The sequence below is a fragment of the Haematobia irritans genome, chromosome 4 (genome assembly GCF_050003625.1).
Source record: "Haematobia irritans isolate KBUSLIRL chromosome 4, ASM5000362v1, whole genome shotgun sequence".
In the NCBI taxonomy this organism is placed as follows: domain Eukaryota; kingdom Metazoa; phylum Arthropoda; class Insecta; order Diptera; family Muscidae; genus Haematobia; species Haematobia irritans.
This window is the reverse complement of record NC_134400.1, coordinates 122,345,049-122,365,949: the sequence shown is the minus strand read 5'-3', so window position 1 is coordinate 122,365,949 and position 20,901 is coordinate 122,345,049. Positions and strand designations below refer to the sequence as shown.

At 35.1% G+C, this 20,901-nt stretch overlaps 2 protein-coding genes across 6 annotated transcripts in view; both read right to left on the bottom strand.

Annotated features, from left to right (window-relative positions):
• The window catches only part of LOC142237055 (protein alan shepard-like), a 1,108,257-nt gene that overhangs the window by 1,042,250 nt on the left and 45,106 nt on the right, over nt 1-20,901 (bottom strand). For 3 of the 5 annotated variants that reach the window (XM_075308391.1, XM_075308390.1, XM_075308392.1), the window contains exon 1: nt 1,657-1,749. The exons of 1 other annotated variant lie outside the window; for it this stretch is intronic. The gene's annotated coding sequence lies outside the window, so the exon portion shown is untranslated. Of the gene's footprint in view, nt 1-1,656; nt 1,750-20,901 lie in introns of those variants that run through there. One more of the 5 variants, XM_075308389.1, reaches the window with a different exon arrangement.
• LOC142233358 (uncharacterized) overlaps nt 1,718-20,901 on the bottom strand; it is a gene marked incomplete at its 3' end in the record, with an annotated part of 50,412 nt that continues 31,228 nt past the window's right edge. Inside the window, 1 exon segment of the mRNA XM_075304255.1 lies at nt 1,718-2,700. Within this exon segment, the coding sequence (XP_075160370.1) occupies nt 1,718-2,700 (983 nt within the window).

Sequence of the window (20,901 nt, the reverse complement as noted above, 5' to 3'; positions counted from 1 at the left end):
AAAATGTGTTCGCAGACAGACGGACGGACAGACGGACGTGGCTAGATTGACTCAGGGACTCTTCCTGAGCATTATTTCCAAAGACACCATGTGTCTATCTCGTCTCCTTCTGGGTGTTGCAAACATATGCACTTACTTATAATACCCCGTTCCACAGTGTGATGCTTACAAATATTTTTTAAATTCAATTAAAATTTTAATTGAACAAATTTTGGTGAAAATTATATACCCACAGCAATACCGTATGGTTGGGAATGATGTCTAGACGCCACCGATAACCTTCCCTGAAAATTTCAAACAAATCAAAGTACTGTTGTCCAATTTTAAAAAAGCCAAGTATCGAAGATGTTCCCTTCCCCGACCACACTCTACTTTTCTCAGAAAATTTTAAGTAAATCGGTTTACCCGGATGGTATTCGAAGTCGTCATCTACGCACAAAAAAAATAATTTTTGGATTCAATCACGAAATTAATTGATCCAATTAATTTTTAGTTGAAATGTCTTCAACCATAGAAATGATAGAATCATTTACCAAAGTCAATTAATTGATCCAACTAGAAAATTAATCGATGTTATTAATTCTTTTGAATGAGTTTTATTTTAATTAAAAATTTTCTTGAACCAATTAAAATTTTAATTTGAAAAATTTTGGTGAAAATTATATTCCCACAGCAATACCGTATGCTTGGGAATAATGTATAATAAATTTCAAAAAGCCATGCAAGGAAAATGTTCCCTTCCCCGACGTACACTATTTTCACCACATGATCATCCTCTACGTTTCTCTGAAAATTTCAAGTAAATCGGTTTAGCAGTTTCCGAGCTTACCCGGATGGTATTCGAAATCGTCAACTACACACAAAAAAAATAATTTTTGGATTCAATCACGAATCAATTAAAATTGATTCAATTAAAAAATTAATCGATATTATTAATTCGTTTGATTGATTTTTATTTTCATTAAAAAATTTGTATTCAACAAATTTTTTAATGAAAATAAAAATTAAATTTTTAATTGAATATTTTTGAAATTTAATTAAAATTTTAATTGGAAATATTTTGGTGAAAATTATTTCTGTAAAGTTGAGGTGAAAAACTGCTTACAAATGCCATAGCCACAGCAATACCGTATGCTTGGGAATAATGTCTAACGGATTATCGCCGGTTGGTTTCTTTTACCATTCGTCAAATATTCAATAGAATGTCACATAGCAAATAATGTTTATTTTGGAAAATTGTATTGTTATATCTCGTGTCCGGCCTTGGTAATGCTGCAGGGAATTGCTTTCCCCATAGGATTTGGCCTTACAAAGGTTATTACTGTTCTATTTAAAAGTAATTGAACTAAGTTACCTTGAAGACTATTTGAATATGAGAGGTTTTGTTGGATACTATTGGATGAAAATGGAAATTCTTAATTTTTTTCTTCGGTCAAAAACAAAAAACCCGCAAGATTTTCATTCATACATAACCTCAAAATTATCACAAGGTCCTGAATAATTTCATTTGTTTTGCCATGAAATTGGCTTTCCCACTTTCAATGCATTTTTCCCATAGGGCATCAAGAGTAGCAAAAAAACACAAAAGAGTTGATGACAAAACCAATGTAAGCAGATACCAAGGATCTTAATCGTTGTAAGTTGTTAGGCACTTACCACAACAGGAATCACACAGTACACACAAGGATGCCCAACCGTAGCAGCAGCAGCAGCACTGGCAGCAGCAGCACTGGCAGCAGCAGCAACCGGAGGCAAACCGTAGGCGTTTACACACAAATGATCCGTTTTAAAAATTTTCGTTGGTGGTGGCTGAGCCAGCAAGGATGTCGAGGCTGCTGTACACGTATAAAAAATTGGTTGTTGTTGCTGCTGCTGTTGCTGCAGTTGTGGTTGATGTAGTGACGTCGGCTGTTGTTGAACCAAGGTTTGTTGTAGATGATGATGATGTTGTTGCTGCTGCTGCGTGGCTACGGTTTGAATAGAGGCAGTTGTAGGTGAGGCCGTCTTAATGCTGTTGCTGGTGCTTGTGGTGGTGGTGGTAGGGGTGGTATGCGATGATAATGCAATGTCTAAATTTGAAGATCCCAAATCCGGTTGAGTTGAGGCAGTGTGGGCGATGGCGTTGTGCTGAGGTTTTTCTATAGCCTCTGATATTGTTACAGTTTCTGTTTCTGGCTTCAATTCGGTAATGTTTTTGTCTTTGGCCAATTCCACAGAGTCAGATGTAAATGTCCTTGTTATTGTTGTTGTTATTGTTGTCGTCGTCTCAATTGTTTTCTCAATATTTGGAACAGTTGCTACAGCTATGGTTGTGGTTCTCCCTGACAAAGAGGTTGACAATATCGGAATGGTTGTTGCTGCTGCTGACGATGATGATAATTTGGATGATGTTTTAGTAAATGTTAGCCCAACTGTTGCCTTTGGTGAATCTGTTGTCGTTGTTGTTGTTGGTCTTGTTTCCTTTGCTAATTTCGATGCTGATGACACTGTCGTAGTCGTCGTCGTCGTCGTCGCTTCCTCTATTGTCCTGTTTGCAGCTATTATTGTGGATTTTATGACTCCTTTTTTTGTTGGGATCGAACACTTTATATGGCCTTTGGTATTGGGACTGTTATTGCGGCAGTGGCTCCTATCGTTGTTGGCCGTCTCTATTGATAGGGGTGATAATTTTCGTTTTATCGACTCAATTTTAATGGCTTGCTATTGGCACCCTTGTATTTTTTTTTTGTTATTCGCACGATTTATGTGGGGTTTATTTGTTTGTTAGATTTTTGTGATTTTGTTTTGTTTGCACAACTTTAACATTTGTTTTTATGGCCTTTGTACGAGGATTATCACTTCATTTGAGGACTTTGTTTTTTTTTTCGGTTTAGTTGCAAATATATTGATTTGATTTAAATTTTATAGCTTTATTTTATTTATTATGAATTGATATTTAATAAGAGAAATTGGATTTTAAATTGTATTGTAATAAAGATGAAGTAGCATTGGAAATTGAATTTAAATCCCTATGAAATTATTCTACAGATCTAAAGGGATCTATGTGATAATGGGATGATAATCATACCGATTGCCAAGCGGTTGCTGTCTGATATACTCGTAAGGGTAGCTAAATAAGTTTATGGATATTTACATTCGCAAGATCTATACTTGAAAAATAAGAAACGAATATGATATAATCCTCCATAAAAATTGGAAAAATTTTTTTTTTTTTAAATAAGTACATTTTCAAAATTAGCAAAATTTTATTTTATTGACTTTAAAGCTAAAAACAGATATAAAACAAAATCAAAGAGAGGAATGCATACCGAGAAATAATTTTTTGTTACAAAAATTTATTTTTTTAATTGAAAGCTAACGACAGATATAAAATTGGAAACAAAAATAAAATTCAGAGGCATTAGCGTAGCTAGAAACTTTCCCTAGAGGGGGCTATAGCCCTAGCTAAAAATTAATAGACTGAATTATTGATTTATTTATAAAAAAACAAGTAAGGAAAGTCTAAAGTCGGGCGGGGCCGACTATATTATACCCTGCACCACTTTGTAGATCTAAATTTTCGATACCATATAACATCCGTCAAATGTGTTGGGGGCTATATATAAAGGTTTGTCCCAAATACACACATTTAAATATCACTCGATCTGGACAGAATTTGATAGACTTCTACAAATCTATAGACTCAAAATTTAAGTCGGCTAATGCACTAGGGTGGAACACAATATTAGTAAAAAAATATGTGAAACATTTAAATCTGAAGCAATTTTAAGGAAACTTCGAAAAAGTTTATTTATGATTTATCGCTCGATATATATGTATTAGAAGTTTAGGAAAATTAGAGTAATTTTTACAACTTTTCGACTAAGCAGTGGCGATTTTACAAGGAAAATGTTGGTATTTTGACCATTTTTGTCGAAATCAGAAAAACATACATATGGGAGCTATATCTAAATCTGAACCGATTTCAACCAAATTTGGCACACATAGCAACAATGCTAATTCTACTTTCTGTGCAAAATTTCAACTAAATCGGAGTTAAAAATTGGCCTCTGTGGACATATGAGTGTAAATCGGGAGAAAGCTATATATGGGAGATATATCTAAATCTGAACCGATTTCAACCAAATTTGGCACGCATAGCTACAATGCTAATTCTACTCCCTGTGCAAAATTTCAACTAAATCGGAGCAAATAATTGGCCTCTGTGGCCATATGAGTGTAAATCGGGCGAAAGCTATATATGGGAGATATATCTAAACCTGAACCGATTTCAACCAAATTTGGCACGCATGGCTACAATGCTAATTCTACTCCCTGTGCAAAATTTCAACTAAATCGGAGTTAAAAATTGGCCTGTGTGGTCATATGAGTGTAAATCGGGCGAAAGCTATATATGGGAGATATATCCAAATCTGAACTGATTGCAACCAAATTTGGCACGCATAGTTACAATGCTAATTCTACTCCCTATGCAAAATTTCAACTAAATCGGAGAAAAAAATTGGCCTCTGTGGGCAAATGAGTGTAAATCGGGCGAAAGCTATATATGGGAGCTATATCTAAATCTGAACCGATTTGGCTGATATTTTGCAAGTTTTTCGAGACCCATAAAATATTCGGATATACAGAATTTGAGGAAGATCGGTTGATATACACGCCAATTATGACCAGATCGGTGAAAAATATATATGGCAGCTATATCTAAATCTGAACCGATTTTTTCCAAAATCAATAGGGATCGTCTTTGAGCCGAAACAGGACCCTGTACCAAATTTTAGGACAATAGGACTAAAACTGCGAGCTGTACTTTGCACACAAAAATACATCAACAGACAGACAGACAGACGGACAGACAGACGGACAGACAGACAGACAGACAGACGGACATCGCTAAATCGACTCAGAATTTAATTCTAAGCCGATCCGTATACTTAAAGGTTGGTCTATGATTACTCCTTCTTGGCGTTACATACAAATGCACAAACTTATTATACCCTGTACCACAGTAGTGGTGACTTCAACATAACTAGAGAATTAATTTATAATAAAGCAAATAAAAAGGATTCCACACTTTTTCTTAGCAAAACAAATTTGCAAGTTGTTCTGAAGGCATAATTTTAAAAGCATTTCTAAAAATGTGCTCACAAAGAAGTTAATTACTTTAACTACACAAGAAGTTTTTTAATTAATTTGTATACCCTCCACCATAGGATGGTGGTATATTAACTTTGTCATTCCGTTTGTAACACATCGAAATATTTCTCTAAGACCCCATAAAGTATATATATTCTGGGTCGTGGTGAAATTCTGAGTCGATCGCAGCATATCCGTCCGTCCGTTTGTCCGTCCGTCCGTCTTTTCAAATCACGCTAACTTCCGAACGAAACAAGCTACACGCAGAGAAGGAATATCACCTCAAACATGTTTTAAGATCACCTCAAACATGTTTTAAGAGCAAAATGTTATTTTTGTAGGGTGACCATGTAACATGTTTGTCACTAAAATGTTATTTTATCATCAAATATAAGCTGCTTGCCGAAATCAGAAACATGAATTCCGAGAAAATAACATGGTTGCGAAAACCATGTTACATGGTCACCACCCAAAAATAACATTTTGCTCTTAAAACATGTTTGAAGTGATCATATTCCTTCTCTGGGTGTATCCATTTGAAACTTGGCACAAGTAGTTGTATTTGATGTAGGTCGGATGGTCATATCAGTCCACTTTTACGTATAGCCCCCATATAAACGGACCCCCAAATTTGGCTTTCAGACCCTCTAAGAGAAACAAATTTCATCCGATCCGTCTGAAATTTGGTACATGGTGTTAGTATATGGTCTTTAACAACCATGCAAAAATTGGTCCACATCGCTCCATAATTATATATAGCCCCCATATAAACCGATCCCCAGATTTGGCTTGCGGAGCCTCTAAGAAAAGAAAATTTCATCAGGTCCGGCTGAAATTGGGTACATGGTGTTAGTATATGGTCACTAACAACCATGCAAAAATTGGTTCACATCGGTACATAATTATATACAGTCCCCATATAAACCGATCACCAGAGTTGACCTCCGGAGCCTCTTGGAAGACCAAAATTCATCCGATTCGATTGAAATTTGGTACGTGGTGTTAATATATGGCTTCAAACAACCATGCAAGAATTGGTCCATATCAGTCCATAATTATATATAGCCCCCATATAAATCGATCCCTCGATTTGTCCTCCGGAGCATCTTGGAGGAGCAAAATTCATCCGATCCGGTTGAAATTTGGAACATAGAATGTGGTCTCTAAGAAACACGCAAGAATTGGTCCATATCGGCCCATAATTATATATAGCCCCCATATAAACCGTTCCCCAGATTTGATCTCCGGAGCCTCTTGGAGCAGCAAAATTCATCCGATCCGGTTGAAATTTGCAACGTGGTGCTAGTATAAGGCCGCTAATAACCATGCCAAAATTGGTCCGTATCGGTCTATAGTTATATATGCCGATCCCCAATCACACAAAAATTGGTCCATATCGGTTCATAATCATGGTTTCCACTCGAGCCAAAACTAATGTACCAAAATTTTATTTTTATAGAAAACATAGTCAAAATGTTATTTCTATAGAAAATTTTGTCAAGATTTTATTTCTATAGAAAATTTTGTCAAAATTTTATTTCTAAGAACATTTTTTCCAAATTTTATTTCTATAGAATATTTTGTCAAAATTTTATTTCTGTAGAAAATTTTGTCAAAATTTTATTTCTATAGAAATTTTTTTTCAAATTTTATTTCTATAGAATTTTTTTTTTTCAAATTTTACTTCTATAGAAAATGTTGTCAAAATTTTATTTTGTCAAAATTTTATTTCTATAGAAACTTTAAACTTAATTATATACGTATTTAATCGGCCTTTTTAGTTTAATAAAGGGTGATTCTTTTGAGGTTAGGATTTTCATGCATTAGTATTTGACAGATCACGTGGGATTTCAGACATGGTGTCAAAGAGAAAGATGCTCAGTATGCTTTGACATTTCATCATGAATAGACTTACTAACGAGCAACGCTTGCAAATCATTGAATTTTATTACGAAAATCAGTGTTCGGTTCGAAATGTGTTTCGCGCTTTACGTCCGATTTATGGTCTACATAATCGACCAAGTGAGCAAACAATTAATGCGATTGTGACCAAGTTTCGCACTCAGTTTACTTTATTGGACATTAAACCAACCACACGAATGCGTACAGTGCGTACAGAAGAGAATATTGCGTCTGTTTCTGAGAGTGTTGCTGAAGACCGTGAAATGTCGATGAATGAAATGTCGCAGCAATTGGGTTTGTGTTATTCGACCACATGGAAGATTTTACGCAAAGATCTTGGTGTAAAACCGTATAAAATACAGCTCGTGCAAGAACTGAAGCCGAACGATCTGCCACAACGTCGAATTTTCAGTGAATGGGCCCTAGAAAAGTTGGCAGAAAATCCGCTTTTTTATCGACAAATTTTGTTCAGCGATGAGGCTCATTTCTGGTTGAATGGCTACGTAAATAAGCAAAATTGCCGCATTTGGAGTGAAGAGCAACCAGAAGCCGTTCAAGAACTGCCCATGCATCCCGAAAAATGCACTGTTTGGTGTGGTTTGTACGCTGGTGGAATCATTGGACCGTATTTTTTCAAAGATGCTGTTGGACGCAACGTTACGGTGAATGGCGATCGCTATCGTTCGATGCTAACAAACTTTTTGTTGCCAAAAATGGAAGAACTGAACTTGGTTGACATGTGGTTTCAACAAGATGGCGCTACATGCCACACAGCTCGCGATTCTATGGCCATTTTGAGGGAAAACTTCGGAGAACAATTCATCTCAAAAAATGGACCGGTAAGTTGGCCACCAAGATCATGCGATTTGACGCCTTTAGACTATTTTTTGTGGGGCTACGTCAAGTCTAAAGTCTACAGAAATAAGCCAGCAACTATTCCAGCTTTGGAAGACAACATTTCCGAAGAAATTCGGGCTATTCCGGCCGAAATGCTCGAAAAAGTTGCCCAAAATTGGACTTTCCGAATGGACCACCTAAGACGCAGCCGCGGTCAACATTTAAATGAAATTATCTTCAAAAAGTAAATGTCATGGACCAATCTAACGTTTCAAATAAAGAACCGATGAGATTTTGCAAATTTTATGCGTTTTTTTTTTTAAAAAAGTTATCAAGCTCTTAACAAATCACCCTTTATATACCACGTATGTGGTACATATTACGGTGTTAGGAAGTTTTAAGATACCTTGCCATCGGCAAGTGTTACCGCAACCCAAGTAATTCGATTGTGGATGACATAACAAAATTTTTTAATTTACATCCCAAAACACTGAATTTGGGTCTCATTTTAAGAAGTGATGCAAATTCAATGCAACGTCTGTTGAAATGGCAGACATCCGTCCTACGACATGCCCGTGTTAAACTTATCTCTTCTGCACCTATTTTACAATACTTTCGGAACCAAAAAGAACATTTGCACTATTTTGTTGGTGACAAAAGTATACATTTTTAATAACAATTACTGTTTTTTTTTTAATTAAATCGATCAAAAATCATACTAAGCAATATAATAAAGGAGCTTTAGTTATTAAACTAAACATACATTTAGGAACTTATTCATCATAAGTTAATAAGTTCAACCACAGTTTTATTTCATATATATCAGACTTCAAACATTTACTTATAATAAAGAAACTAACAATTTAGAAGACAATGTTAAGAAATAAAACTATATATTGCCATCGGCAACTACTACCACAACCCAAGTAATTCGACTGTACATGAAAGTCTTCAGCGGAACTTAATAAAAAAATAGGTTTTCAATTCTGGGGGAGCTAAAATTTTTCTGGGGGAGGTCTAAGCCCCCTCCCCAGAGGCCTTCCTACGCTTATGTTCAGAGGTATAATTTTTCGTTACCAGAAATTGCCAATCAAGGTGGCCAAAAAGGCAATAGTTGAAAATTAAAAAAAAAATCAAAATATAACAGGTTGGCTGATAAGTCCCCGGTCTGACACATAGATGGCGTCGCTAGTATTAAATGCATATTATTTTTATATAGTACAAACATTCAAATGATTCGTCTCAAAATTTGACGTCTGTAAGTCAAATAGTTTGTGAGATAGAGCGTCTTTTGTGAAGCAACTTTTGTTATTGTGAAAAAAAATGGAAAAAAGGAATTTCGTGTTTTGATAAAATACTGTTTTCTGAAGGGAAAAATACGGTGGAAGCAAAAACTTGGCTTGATAATGAGTTGCCGCACACTGCCCCAGGGAAATCAACAATAATTGATTGGTATGCAAAATTCAAGCGTGGTGAAATGAACACGGAGGACGGTGAACGCAGTGGACGACCGAAAGAGGTGGTTACCGACGAAAACATCAAAAAAAATCCACAAAATTATTTTCAATGACCGTAAACTGAAGTTGATCGAGATAGCAGAGGCATTAAAGATATCGAAGGAACGTGTTGGTCATATCATTCATCAATATTTGGATATGCGGAAGCTCTGTGCAAAATGGGTGCCGCGCAAGCTCACATTTGACCAAAAACAACAACGTGTTGATGATTCTGAGCGGTGTTTGCAGCTGTTAATTCGTAATACACCTCGAGTTTTTCCGTCGATATGTGACAATGGATGAAACATGTTGTTCCACCAAGACAACGCACCGTGCCACAAGTAATTGAGAACGATGGCAAAAATTCATGAATTGGGCTTCGAATTGCTTCCCCACCCACCGTATTCTCCAGATCTGGCCCCAGCGACTTTTTCTTGTTCTCAGACCTTATAAGGATGCTCGCAGGGAAAAAATTTGGCTGCAATGAAGAGGTGATCGCCGAAACTGAGGCCTATTTTGAGGCAAAACCGAAGGAGTACTACCAAAATGGTATCAAAAATTGGAAGGTCGTTAGAATCGTTGCATCGCTCTTGAAGGGAACTATGTTGAATAATAAAAACGAATTTTGACAAAAAAAATGTGTTTTTCTTTGTTAGACCGGGGACTTATCAACCAACCTGGTAGACATCGAAGGGGCGTTCAATAACGTCCATCCGAGTTCGATATCAAATGGACTGACAACTCTGAATGTTGATCCAGGTATACTTAAGCTGTTAGACGAACTTCAGCCACACTAGGACAAGCAAACATACAAAGGTATGTGAACAGAGGCACTCTTCAAGAAGGAGTTCTGTCACCTCTTCTTTGGAATGTTGCAATAAACAACCTTCTGGTTTCCCTAGAAAAAGAAAGGCTACAAGTGGTGACATATGCAGATGATGTGACGCTAGTAGTCAGGGGAAAATTCCCATCAACAGTTAGAGATATTATACAGAGAGCCCTCCGGATGACTGAGAAATGGGCGAAAGATAATGGTCTTGGGGTAAATCCTGCAAAGACAGAACTAGTCGTGTACTGCAAGGATCGCAAAACTCCCACGATTAGGCCCATTTCCTTAGGGAGTATTGAAATTCCCTTTAGTAAGCGTGCAAAATACCTTGGCGTTATTTTGGACAGGAAGCTGAACTTTAAGCTTAATATTGAAGAAAGGGCGAGGAAATCAACGGTAGCTTTATACTCGTGCAAAAAGGCAATAGGGAAAAAGTGGGGACTAAACCCAAAAATTTCGCATTGGCTCTACACGGCAGTGGTTAGACCTATAATGCTGTGTTATATGGTGTTGTAGTCTGGTGGGCGGCACTTCACCAGCCGACCAGGAACAAATTCCCTTATTGTCATACTGCATCTATTGCCTTTAGACACTTTGGCCAAACAGTCAGCTGCAACAACGGCTGTGCGGTTGCGCTTGCTATCGCTGTGGTCGGAAAAAAGTTACGATCACAGTTCGGTCCTCAAAATAATGCCAGCTGTGCCTAACGTAGTGGATTACACTTTGGCGAAACCACTTTTCGACAGAAAGTTTCAGACTCTAATTTCCAACAGTGAGGCGTGGTGTACACGGACCCCGGGGAATAAAAGATATATAGATTTCTACACCGATGGCTCCAAACTGGATGGACAAGTGGGTTTCGGAGTATATTCTAAAGATGTGGAACTTCGAATAGCGAAAAGATTACCTGATCACTGTAGTGTTTTTCAGACTGAAATATTAGCAATAAGAGAAGTGGTGAATTGGCTGAGAAGTAATGCTCCAAGCAATATTGGTATTAATATATACTCAGACAGTCAACCTGCAATAAAATCCCTGGACTCTGTGTTCCTCAACTCGAAAACGGCCATCCACAGCCGCAAATCTCTCAATGAGATGGCTGAGCACCTAATATGGGTGCCTGGCCATAGCAACATACCGGGGAACTGCGAGGCAGGTGATCTAGCAAGGCTAGGAACTGCCTTACATATTCCAAGGGAACTAGAATCTGTTGGTATGCCTCTGGCTACCTGGATGCTTTTACTGCGTGAGAAGGTTTCATAATGGCAATTGTTCGATGGGAGAACTGCAAGGGTTGTAACGACACCAAGCAAATATGGCCCCATTTAAACTTAAACCGCAAACTAGATATGGTAGTGTTCTCGATACGCCAGACGGGTCGCTGCCTGATAGGCGATTTCGCAAAAACTATTGGCGCGAAGTATAATGACTATTGTATGAGCTGTCATGATGCGGAGGAAAAGGAATCACTAAAACACCTCTTGTGTGAGTGTCCTGCATGTTGTGTAAGGCGTAAGCTAATTTTAGGGGCATATATTTAGCTTCAGATTACTGGCGGACCTGGAAAACGTTAACTTAAGCAGCCTGCTAATGTTTTTGGAACAATCTGGTTGGTTCTACAGAAGAAAATAATCGAGAAGGTTCAGCGGTTAAAACTAGAAGTGCCCATATGTAATGGGTACTTTTAGTTAATGTGGTATCACAATGGACTGAATAGTCTAAGTGAGCCTGAATCTTAATCGGGCTGCCACTTTAATCTAACCTAACCTAACCTAAGATGTATTAACTTTTCCTTAATTATACAAGCTAAAATCAATTTTTAAAATTTTCATAATTCAAGGGAATTGGGGATTTTTCATACCAATCCCCAAAAATGAGATTTTTTTTTTAATTTGGTATATTTTGATAGAATTTTATACAAGCTAAAATCAATTTTTCAAATTTCCATAATTCAAGGGAAGTGGGAATTTTTCATACCAACTACCAAAATTTTACCAAAAATTAGATTTTTTTTAAATTGGTAAATTTTAATAGAATTTTCTTAAAATTTTGGTAAAATATTTTTATATCGAGTGGTAGTCGTGAACACAGGACAAAAACTCGTTAATTATCCTGTTTTGGGTAGAAAAAAAAAACAAAACTTTAAAAAATTTTCAAAATTTTTAATTTGGTCAAATTTATTTATTTTTTGGTTTGGTTCAAGAACCACCAATACCTACACAAAATATTTAACTTGACTAACATTGGACCACTCGTTCGTTTACACCCACCACGTAATTAAACCTCCATTTTCGATCGAAAAAAAACTTACAATTCAAATATTTTTTTTTTTTTTTAATAATTCTTGTCAAATATAGAAGAATTTTATTTTTGTCTTTGAAGCTAGGTGCCATAGACTATTAAAAACAGAATAGAATTAGAATAAAAATTAGAGCGCATAATTTTATTTATATGGACTTTACACTAATGATTTTGGTACTGATTTCGATTTTTGCGTACATGCCCAGCAAAAAAAGCGTCGCCAAAAAAGTAATGAAAATGTTCTTTTTGGATCCGGAAGTGGTGCAAAATTGACGCAGAAGCGATGAATTTAACATGGGCTTGTCATAGGACGGAAGTCCTCCACTTCAACAGCCGTTGCACTGAACTTGATTCACTTCTTTAGGTGTGATCCGAATTCAATGTTGTGGATGTAAATGAACAAATTATGTGATATTTTGTCAAATAAATAGTTTTTATAATTTTTTATAATTTTGAATGGATTCTAACGCTTGTCGGAAACGTTTGCCTTCAAATATTTTCAAAAATTCACAATTTTTTCAGATTGAATTTAGCATTTTTTTCGACAAAATTTAAATGATTTTATGAATTCTTATTCTGTTTTTAACCTATTTGAAACAAACAAAAAACCAAGTTATAAGAAATTGAATTAAAAGAACTTCCTGGGTAGTTAAAATAAAGAACATCATTGGGAGTGCATCTTCTGGAAGTGCTTTTAAAGTTGTGTCTTTGGAAGAACTTCCAATTTTTTTGCTGGGTGATTCTAGCAAACTAATTTTAATTTATTCGATTTTTCACTTCTTTCTTAATTTGCTATCAAAGTCCTTAAAAACGTGTTAACGACAACTTAAATTTTCAAATTCAGACTCGACTTCAATTATGTTTCCCGAAAGAAACGTCTTTAAAATAAAGTATAGACAAACATCTCCCTGCTTATAACGCTGTTTTGCTTTGTAATCAATTTACAAAAAGTCCACAAATTAAAAGACGTTTGCATTAATTTTGAAGAATTTTCCACAATTAATAAAGCTAAATTGACCTCAGTTGAACAAACTTTTCTTTCTTGTAAAGGCACACATTTTTAAGTCGAATAACATTAGAATGAGGACAGAATGACTGCAATGTTTATACACTTTTGGTGGACAAGGGAAAAAAACTTTATATCAGAGAAATTAATCTCCTATGCAAAGCAAAATTCTCATCAATTTTTTTCCACTTTCGATGCAGTCCTTTTGGTCAAGTCTTAGAAAGTATGGAATTAGGCCGTTTTTAGTGCAAAATTTAAGTTTTTAGCAATTAAAAAAAGAATAGAAAATCAATAAAAAAGTATAAAAAAATTAAAAATCAGCCCGCTGGGTTTTGAACCTGTTCTTTTTCACTTCCAAGGAAGTTCCTTTGAGAAGATTGTGCAAATTACGATAATTTTTAATTTTTCGTTGAATGTTAATGGAAAAAACAAAGGTATACAAAAATATATGCAAAAAAACAAAAAAAAAAACGGTGTATTACATAAAACAAATTATTTTTTAGAAAACTATTTAAGAAAAAAAATTTTCGCTGGAGAGATTTAAACCAACTTTTTTTAGTTTTTCATTCATAATAATAAAGAACATCCCAGGGAGTAGTTGGAATGTCATGTCGTGGTGTCTTAATAGGTTCATATCACAAAAATATGAATAGACGTTCTGCTGCATCGGCGTTTGTGGCTGAGTGTCCTAAGGCCTTCTATTATGGTGCCAACATATCAAGGTTCAACCGCCGGTGGAAGCGCTGGGAAATCATCACAGAATTTTGTGTCAAGTGTGGGAATTTTGGCCATATTTGTATAAACCGAAAAACACGAATATATGGAGGCTTTATCTAACTCTGAACGGAATTAGATCAAACTTGACACACTTAAATATCATATTAAATATATTCTCGGTGGAAACTATCCAGTCAATTGGAACTGGTGTACGTATATATGGGAGCTATATATAATCTGAACAGATTGTGACTAAATTTGGCATGCATAGTTAGAATAATAATTCTGCAATTTCTGCAAAATTTCACGTAAATGGAGTATAATTATAGCCTCCGTGATCATATGAGTGTAAATCGGGCGAAAGATATATATGGGAGCTATATGTAAATCTGAGCCGATTTCAACCAAATTTGGCACACTTACCGATACTATTAAACGTACTTCTTGTGCCAAATGTGAAGCAATTCAGGGCAAAACTCTGGCCTTTGAGGCCATATAAGTCCAAATCGGACGAAAGATATACATGGGAGCTATATCTAAATCTAAACCGATTTCAACCAAATTTGACACATTTACCGATACTATTAAACGTACTCATTGTGCAAAATTTGAAGCAATTCTGGGTAAAACTTTGGCTTTTGAGGCCGCATAAGTCCAAATCGGACGATAGATATATATGGGAGCTATATCTAACTCTGAACCGATTTTAACCAAATTTGGCACACATAACGACACCGTTAAACGTATCTCTCGTGCAAAATTTGAAGCAAGTCAGAGCAAAACTCTAGCTTTTGAGAAGTGCAAATCGGACGAACGCTATATATGTGAGCTATATCTAAATCTGAACCGATTTCAATCAAATTTAGCAAGCATTGGTAGAATGTCAATTCTACTCTCTGTGCAAAATTTCACGAAAATCGGTAGTAAACTTTGGCCTCTGTTGCCATATGAGTCTAAATCGGACGAAAGATATATATGGGAGCTATATCTAAATCTGAACCGATTTGGCTGATATTTTGCAAGTTTTTCGAGACTAATAAAATATTCGGATGTACGCAATTTGAAGAGCATGGGTTGATAAACACGCCAATTATGACCAGATCGGGGATAAATATATATGACAGCTATATTTAAATCTGAACCGATTTTTTTCCAAAATCAATAGCGATTGTCTTTGTTCCAAAAAACAACCCTATGCCAAAAATACATGAACAGACAGACAGACAGACAGACGGACAGACAGACAGACAGACAGACAGACAGACGGACAGACAGACAGACAGACAGACAGACGGACATCGCTAAATCGACTCAGCGTTTAATTCTAAGACGATCGGTATACTAAACGATGGGTCCCAGACTTTTTCTTCTTGGCGTTACATACAAATGCACAAACTTATTATACCCTGTACCACAATAGCGGGGAAGGGTATAATAAAAAGTGAAATTGGAACAAGTATATACGGCCGTAAGTTCGGCCAGGCCGAAGCTTATGTACCGTCCATCATGGATTGCGTAGAAACTTCTTCTAAACACTGCTATCCACAATCGAATTACTTAAGTTGCGGTAACGCTTGCCGAGAGCAAGGTATCTTAAAACCTCCTAACACCATCTTCTAAATTGTATGTAAGTCCATACGTGGTATATATTAAATCAAAAAAGATCGATCCAATACGTATATAATTCAGTTTGACAAAGTAGACATAAAATTTTGACAAAATTTTCTATAGAAATAAAATTTTGACAAAATTTTCTATGGAAATAAAATTTTGACAATGATGAAAATTTTATTATGAACCGAATAAAATTTTAACAAAATTTTCTCTATAAATAAAATTTTGACAAAATTTTCTATAGAAATTAAATTTTGGTAGATTATTTTTGGCTCTAGTGGCAACCATGATTATGAACCGATATGGACCAATTTTTGTGTGATTGGACCAATTTTGGTATGGTTGTTAGCGACCATATACTAACACCACGTTCCTAATTTGAACCGGATCGGATGAATTTTGCTCCTCCAATAGGCTCCGGAGGTCAAATCTGGAGAACGTTTTACATGGGGGCTATATCTAATTATGGACCGATATGGACCAATTCTGGCACGGTTGTTAAAAATCATATACTAACACCATGTTCCAAATTACATCCGGATTGGATGAAATTTGCTTCTCTTTGAGGCTTCGCAAGCCAAATCTGGAGATCGGTTTATATGGGGATATATATAATTATGGGCCGATGTGGACCAATTTTTGCATGGTTGTTAGAGACCATATACCAACATCATGTACCAAATTTCAGCCGGATCGGATGCAATTTTCTTCTCTATGAGGCTCCGCAAGCCAAATCTGGGGATCGGTTTATATGGGGGCTATATATAATTACGGACCGATGTGAACCAATTTTTGCATGGTTGTTAGAGACCATATACAAACACCAAGTACCAAATTTCAGCCGGATTGGATGAAATTTGCTTCTCTTTTAGGCTCCGCAAGCCAAATCTGGGGATCGGTTTATATGGGGGCTATATATAATTATGGACCGATGTGAACCAATTTTTGCATGGTTGTTAGAGACCATATACCAACACCATATACCAAATTTCAGCCGGATCGGATGAAATATGCTTCTGTTAGAGGCTCCACAAGCCAAATCTGAGGGTCACTTTATATGGGGGCTATACGTGAAAGTGGACCGATATGGCCCATTTTCAATACCATCCGACCTACATCGATAACAACTACTTGTGCCAAGTTTCAAGTCGATAGCTTGTTTCGTTCGGAAGTTAGCGTGATTTCAACAGACGGACGGACGAACGGACGGAAGGACATGCTTAGATCGACTCAGAATTTCACCACGACCCAGAATATATATACTTTATGGGGTCTTAGAGCAATATTTCGATGTGTTACAAACGGAATGACAAAGTTAATATACCCCCATCCTATGATGGAGGGTATAAAAAAATGTGTGTCTTTTAGTTTTTTAAATTTCTATATCAATGCAAATGATCCGAAAATCGAGTACTTCTGTCCTATCCCAGCAAAAAAAGCGTCGCCAAATGAGTAATGAAAATGTTCGTTTTGAATCCTGAAGTGGTGCCAAATTGACGCACAAGCGATGAATTTAACATGGGCTTGTCATTGGACGTATGTCCACCATTTCAACAGCCGCTGCACAGAATTTGCATCACTTCTTAAGGTGTGAGGCGAATTCAGTGTTTTGGATGTGAATTAAGAAATTTTGTGATATTTTGACATATAAATAATTTTTAAAAATTTTTATGATTTTTACGGCCATTTTCATGTAGCTCCGTTAGACTTTAACTGCCAGTTAACAGAAAGTAAATAACAAATATCTACTCTTCGGTTAACTTTAAGAGACAAATTTGCGCCAGTTAAGTTCCAAACTGGCATATGGAATATATAGGCAAAATGATAGATGTGTCCATAATACTGTTTAAAAGTTCGTTAGTTGACGGAATACTAACGGAGCTTCATGAAAATGGGGGTTAATGCATTATAACGCTTGTCTGGAACTTTTGTGATCAAATCTTTTCAAAAATTTGAAATTTTTCCACAAAGGATTTAGCATTTTTTCGGCCAAATTTAAATAATTTGTATCTTGTAATTAATTCTTAATCTGTTTGTAAGCTATTTGAAACACAAAAAAATTAATTACCCATTAAAAATATGAAAAAAGCGAGTTATAAAGAAATTGACTCAAATGAACTTCCTGTGCAGTTAAAATAAAGAACATCGTTGGGAGAGCATTTTTGAAAGTTCTTTGAAAGTTGTGCCTTGAGAAGAACTTCCAAATTTTTTTTTGTTGGGATGATAAGTCCATGTAAAATTCATTGGATATGATCCAAGTTCGCACTACTTCCGGATCACAAATTGGGGATCTAAACTACTTTTTTGGAAGCTCTTTTTTTGCTGGGAACAAACAGACTGCTTGGTAGTCACTTGTAGACAGGGTATCGATTTAAATTCAATTTCCAAATAAAAACTTAATATTTTTGGGTGCTTACTTTAGTTATGGCTGGTGTTTTTGGGTATATTTTTTTGTCGTATTAATCAAAACTTTAACTTTAAAAATATATATTTAATGCATACACAATCATTAATTTAATATTTTAAACTTTCCTATTTGTGGTTTGTTTGTAATATTTATTTTCATTTGTTGTATTAATTTTTTTTTCTAAAGATGTCAACACTTTATTGGGTTCTCTTTACCATAAATTTAAATAGATTTCTATTATGACAGATTTTATTAATTTACTTTGGAATTTACATTTAACACTCATTTAAATATATTCATTTTTTATTATAACTTGTTTTTTCTTAAATGTATTCAAAATTCTATTTTAATGTCTAGTTGTTATTTTTAAAATTTTTCATAAATCTGGTCTTTAAATTTTGGCGTTTTGTTTATACGTAAATTCATATAATTTTTTAATTTGTTACCAATTAAGAATTTGGTAAACTATTTTTTTGGTTTTCAAATATTTTAGGAATATCCATAAAGTTGGTTTGCTATTATTTTAAATTTTTACTAAGTTTTTTTTTTTTGTTTTATAAATCACATCTAAAGCATTTGATATTTGTATAAAAGCCAACAGCTATACATTCAATTTGTTAATTAACTTATTTTTTTTTCTATTTGAGGATTAAGAATCTTCTATGAATTTTATTAAATAAAGTTGCCTTTGCACAATTTTAACACATTTAATTTTCAAATATTATTACGTTTTATAATTTTATTATTTTTTGTTATTAATTTATTTGTTTATTTATACTATTGACAGTTAGGAATTTTATGATTCACGATTTTAAAGTATAGCACATTGAGTTTCTCCGGTATCAAATAAATATTCAAAATTTTCTTTTTAAATATTGATATACTCGGCCTATTAAAGATTTAATTGGTGTATGCTGATTTCATTTATTGATATATCTTTTTATATTTATTTCATATATTTTTTTAATTAATTGGTTTTTCTTTTTAGATTTTTTTTGTAGTATTTTTAAATTTGTTAGTTTTTTTTACATTGACGGATGTGTGTCGTTGTATTTTGGACTGAATTTCAATTTGGCTTTATTTTTGCTCACATATAAAGAATCAGTGTAAACACCTCAAATGTGGCACGTCTCCCTACAACACAAACGAGATGAGAATTATCACTGCAATCACTTTATGTTTTCGTAAAACACCTTGACAGAGAAAATACGTTGCTATCACGGTCAGGGACTTTTAATGGAGGGTGTTGTTTTAGTTTTTCAAAAATTTTCTTTTAATTTCTTGTATTTTTTTTTATTTTCTCCTTTTCCAAAAAAATATGCCAAAATTTCTTCTCTAGCAATGAGGTTCTTTTATTATCTCCTGGCCTACTACTGAAGACTGATGGCAATTTCCTTTGTGTCTTCAAAATTTTCGTTTCGATTAAATGTTCGAGTACTTTGTCGTTATGGTTTTCGTTATTGAAATTTCGTCCTTGTCGTTGGTTGCTGATGCCAGCGTCGTCCTCGATTTATTTCCACAAAATCGTAGCGTTTGATTTAACTTGACAAACGTTGGGCGAATGGCATTCTACATTTTATGTTGAGTAAGGTTTGCCGCCGTTCTATAGTTGTCTGTCGTCTTTGCCGTCTATTCTATTGTGGATTTTACGTTTATAGTTTCATATTCATTGTGGAGCTGCTACTCGTTTCACCATGCACTATGGGGAGTAGCGATGATTGTGTGTTGGGGGGATTTTTTTTTGGAGACTATTGTGCAGACTATGCAGAATAAAAATAGAGGGTTTTTCGTAAATGTCTCAACAGGCCAACAACAGAGGACTTTAGAGCACATTGAGCCAACTATAGGCTATAGAACAGATAATGCTTACAAGATGCTGCTACGACTCTATTCGTTTGTCATGGCCAAAATTTTATGTTTATTGTTTTTGTTTTTATACTCACATTGCCTTGAGAGAATCAAAGCGTTTGGATTTGCAGAAATAGCAACAGCTCATTGCATTTCATATGAGCCAGCCTGCATTTCTCTTTGGAACCAAGAGTTGATTTCTGAATTCGCTCTGTTGATTTTTATAAACTCTCCTCAAAAGCCGGCTTTTTTTCAATAACATCCCTCTCTCATCCATCTCTGTTTTAGTTGAGATGCAGCAGCTGTTTTAGTTATCTTTTACAGAGAGATGTCTTAATAAGGCGCATGTTTTTTGAGAGAGACCACCACGTTGGTTTTTAAGCTCGCGCATGTTTTTTTTATTTTTAAACCGGAAGTTGTCGTTTAAATCGAAACAACAACAACGACATTTCATCAAACCATCGTGCCACACAGACAGTCATTTACATATACAACTATTTAAGAATTCTATTCTCATTACTCTTCAACAAACTACGTAGAGAGTGCGGCACACACATAGCTATGGAGAATAAAATAGCAACGTGAAATGGCAAATCTTAAATGCTCACTGCCATGCACCGAACAAAAAAAAAACTGATTTATAGGAAGAATGAACTAAATTGAGTAAAATGTTTAATAAACTAATTTAATTATTTTTTTTAAATTAATTAATTAAATAATTTTTTAATTAATTAATTAATTTTTCATTAAATAATCATTTTTATATATTTGTATGTAACGCCAAGAAGGAAAAGTCTGAGACCCATCGTTT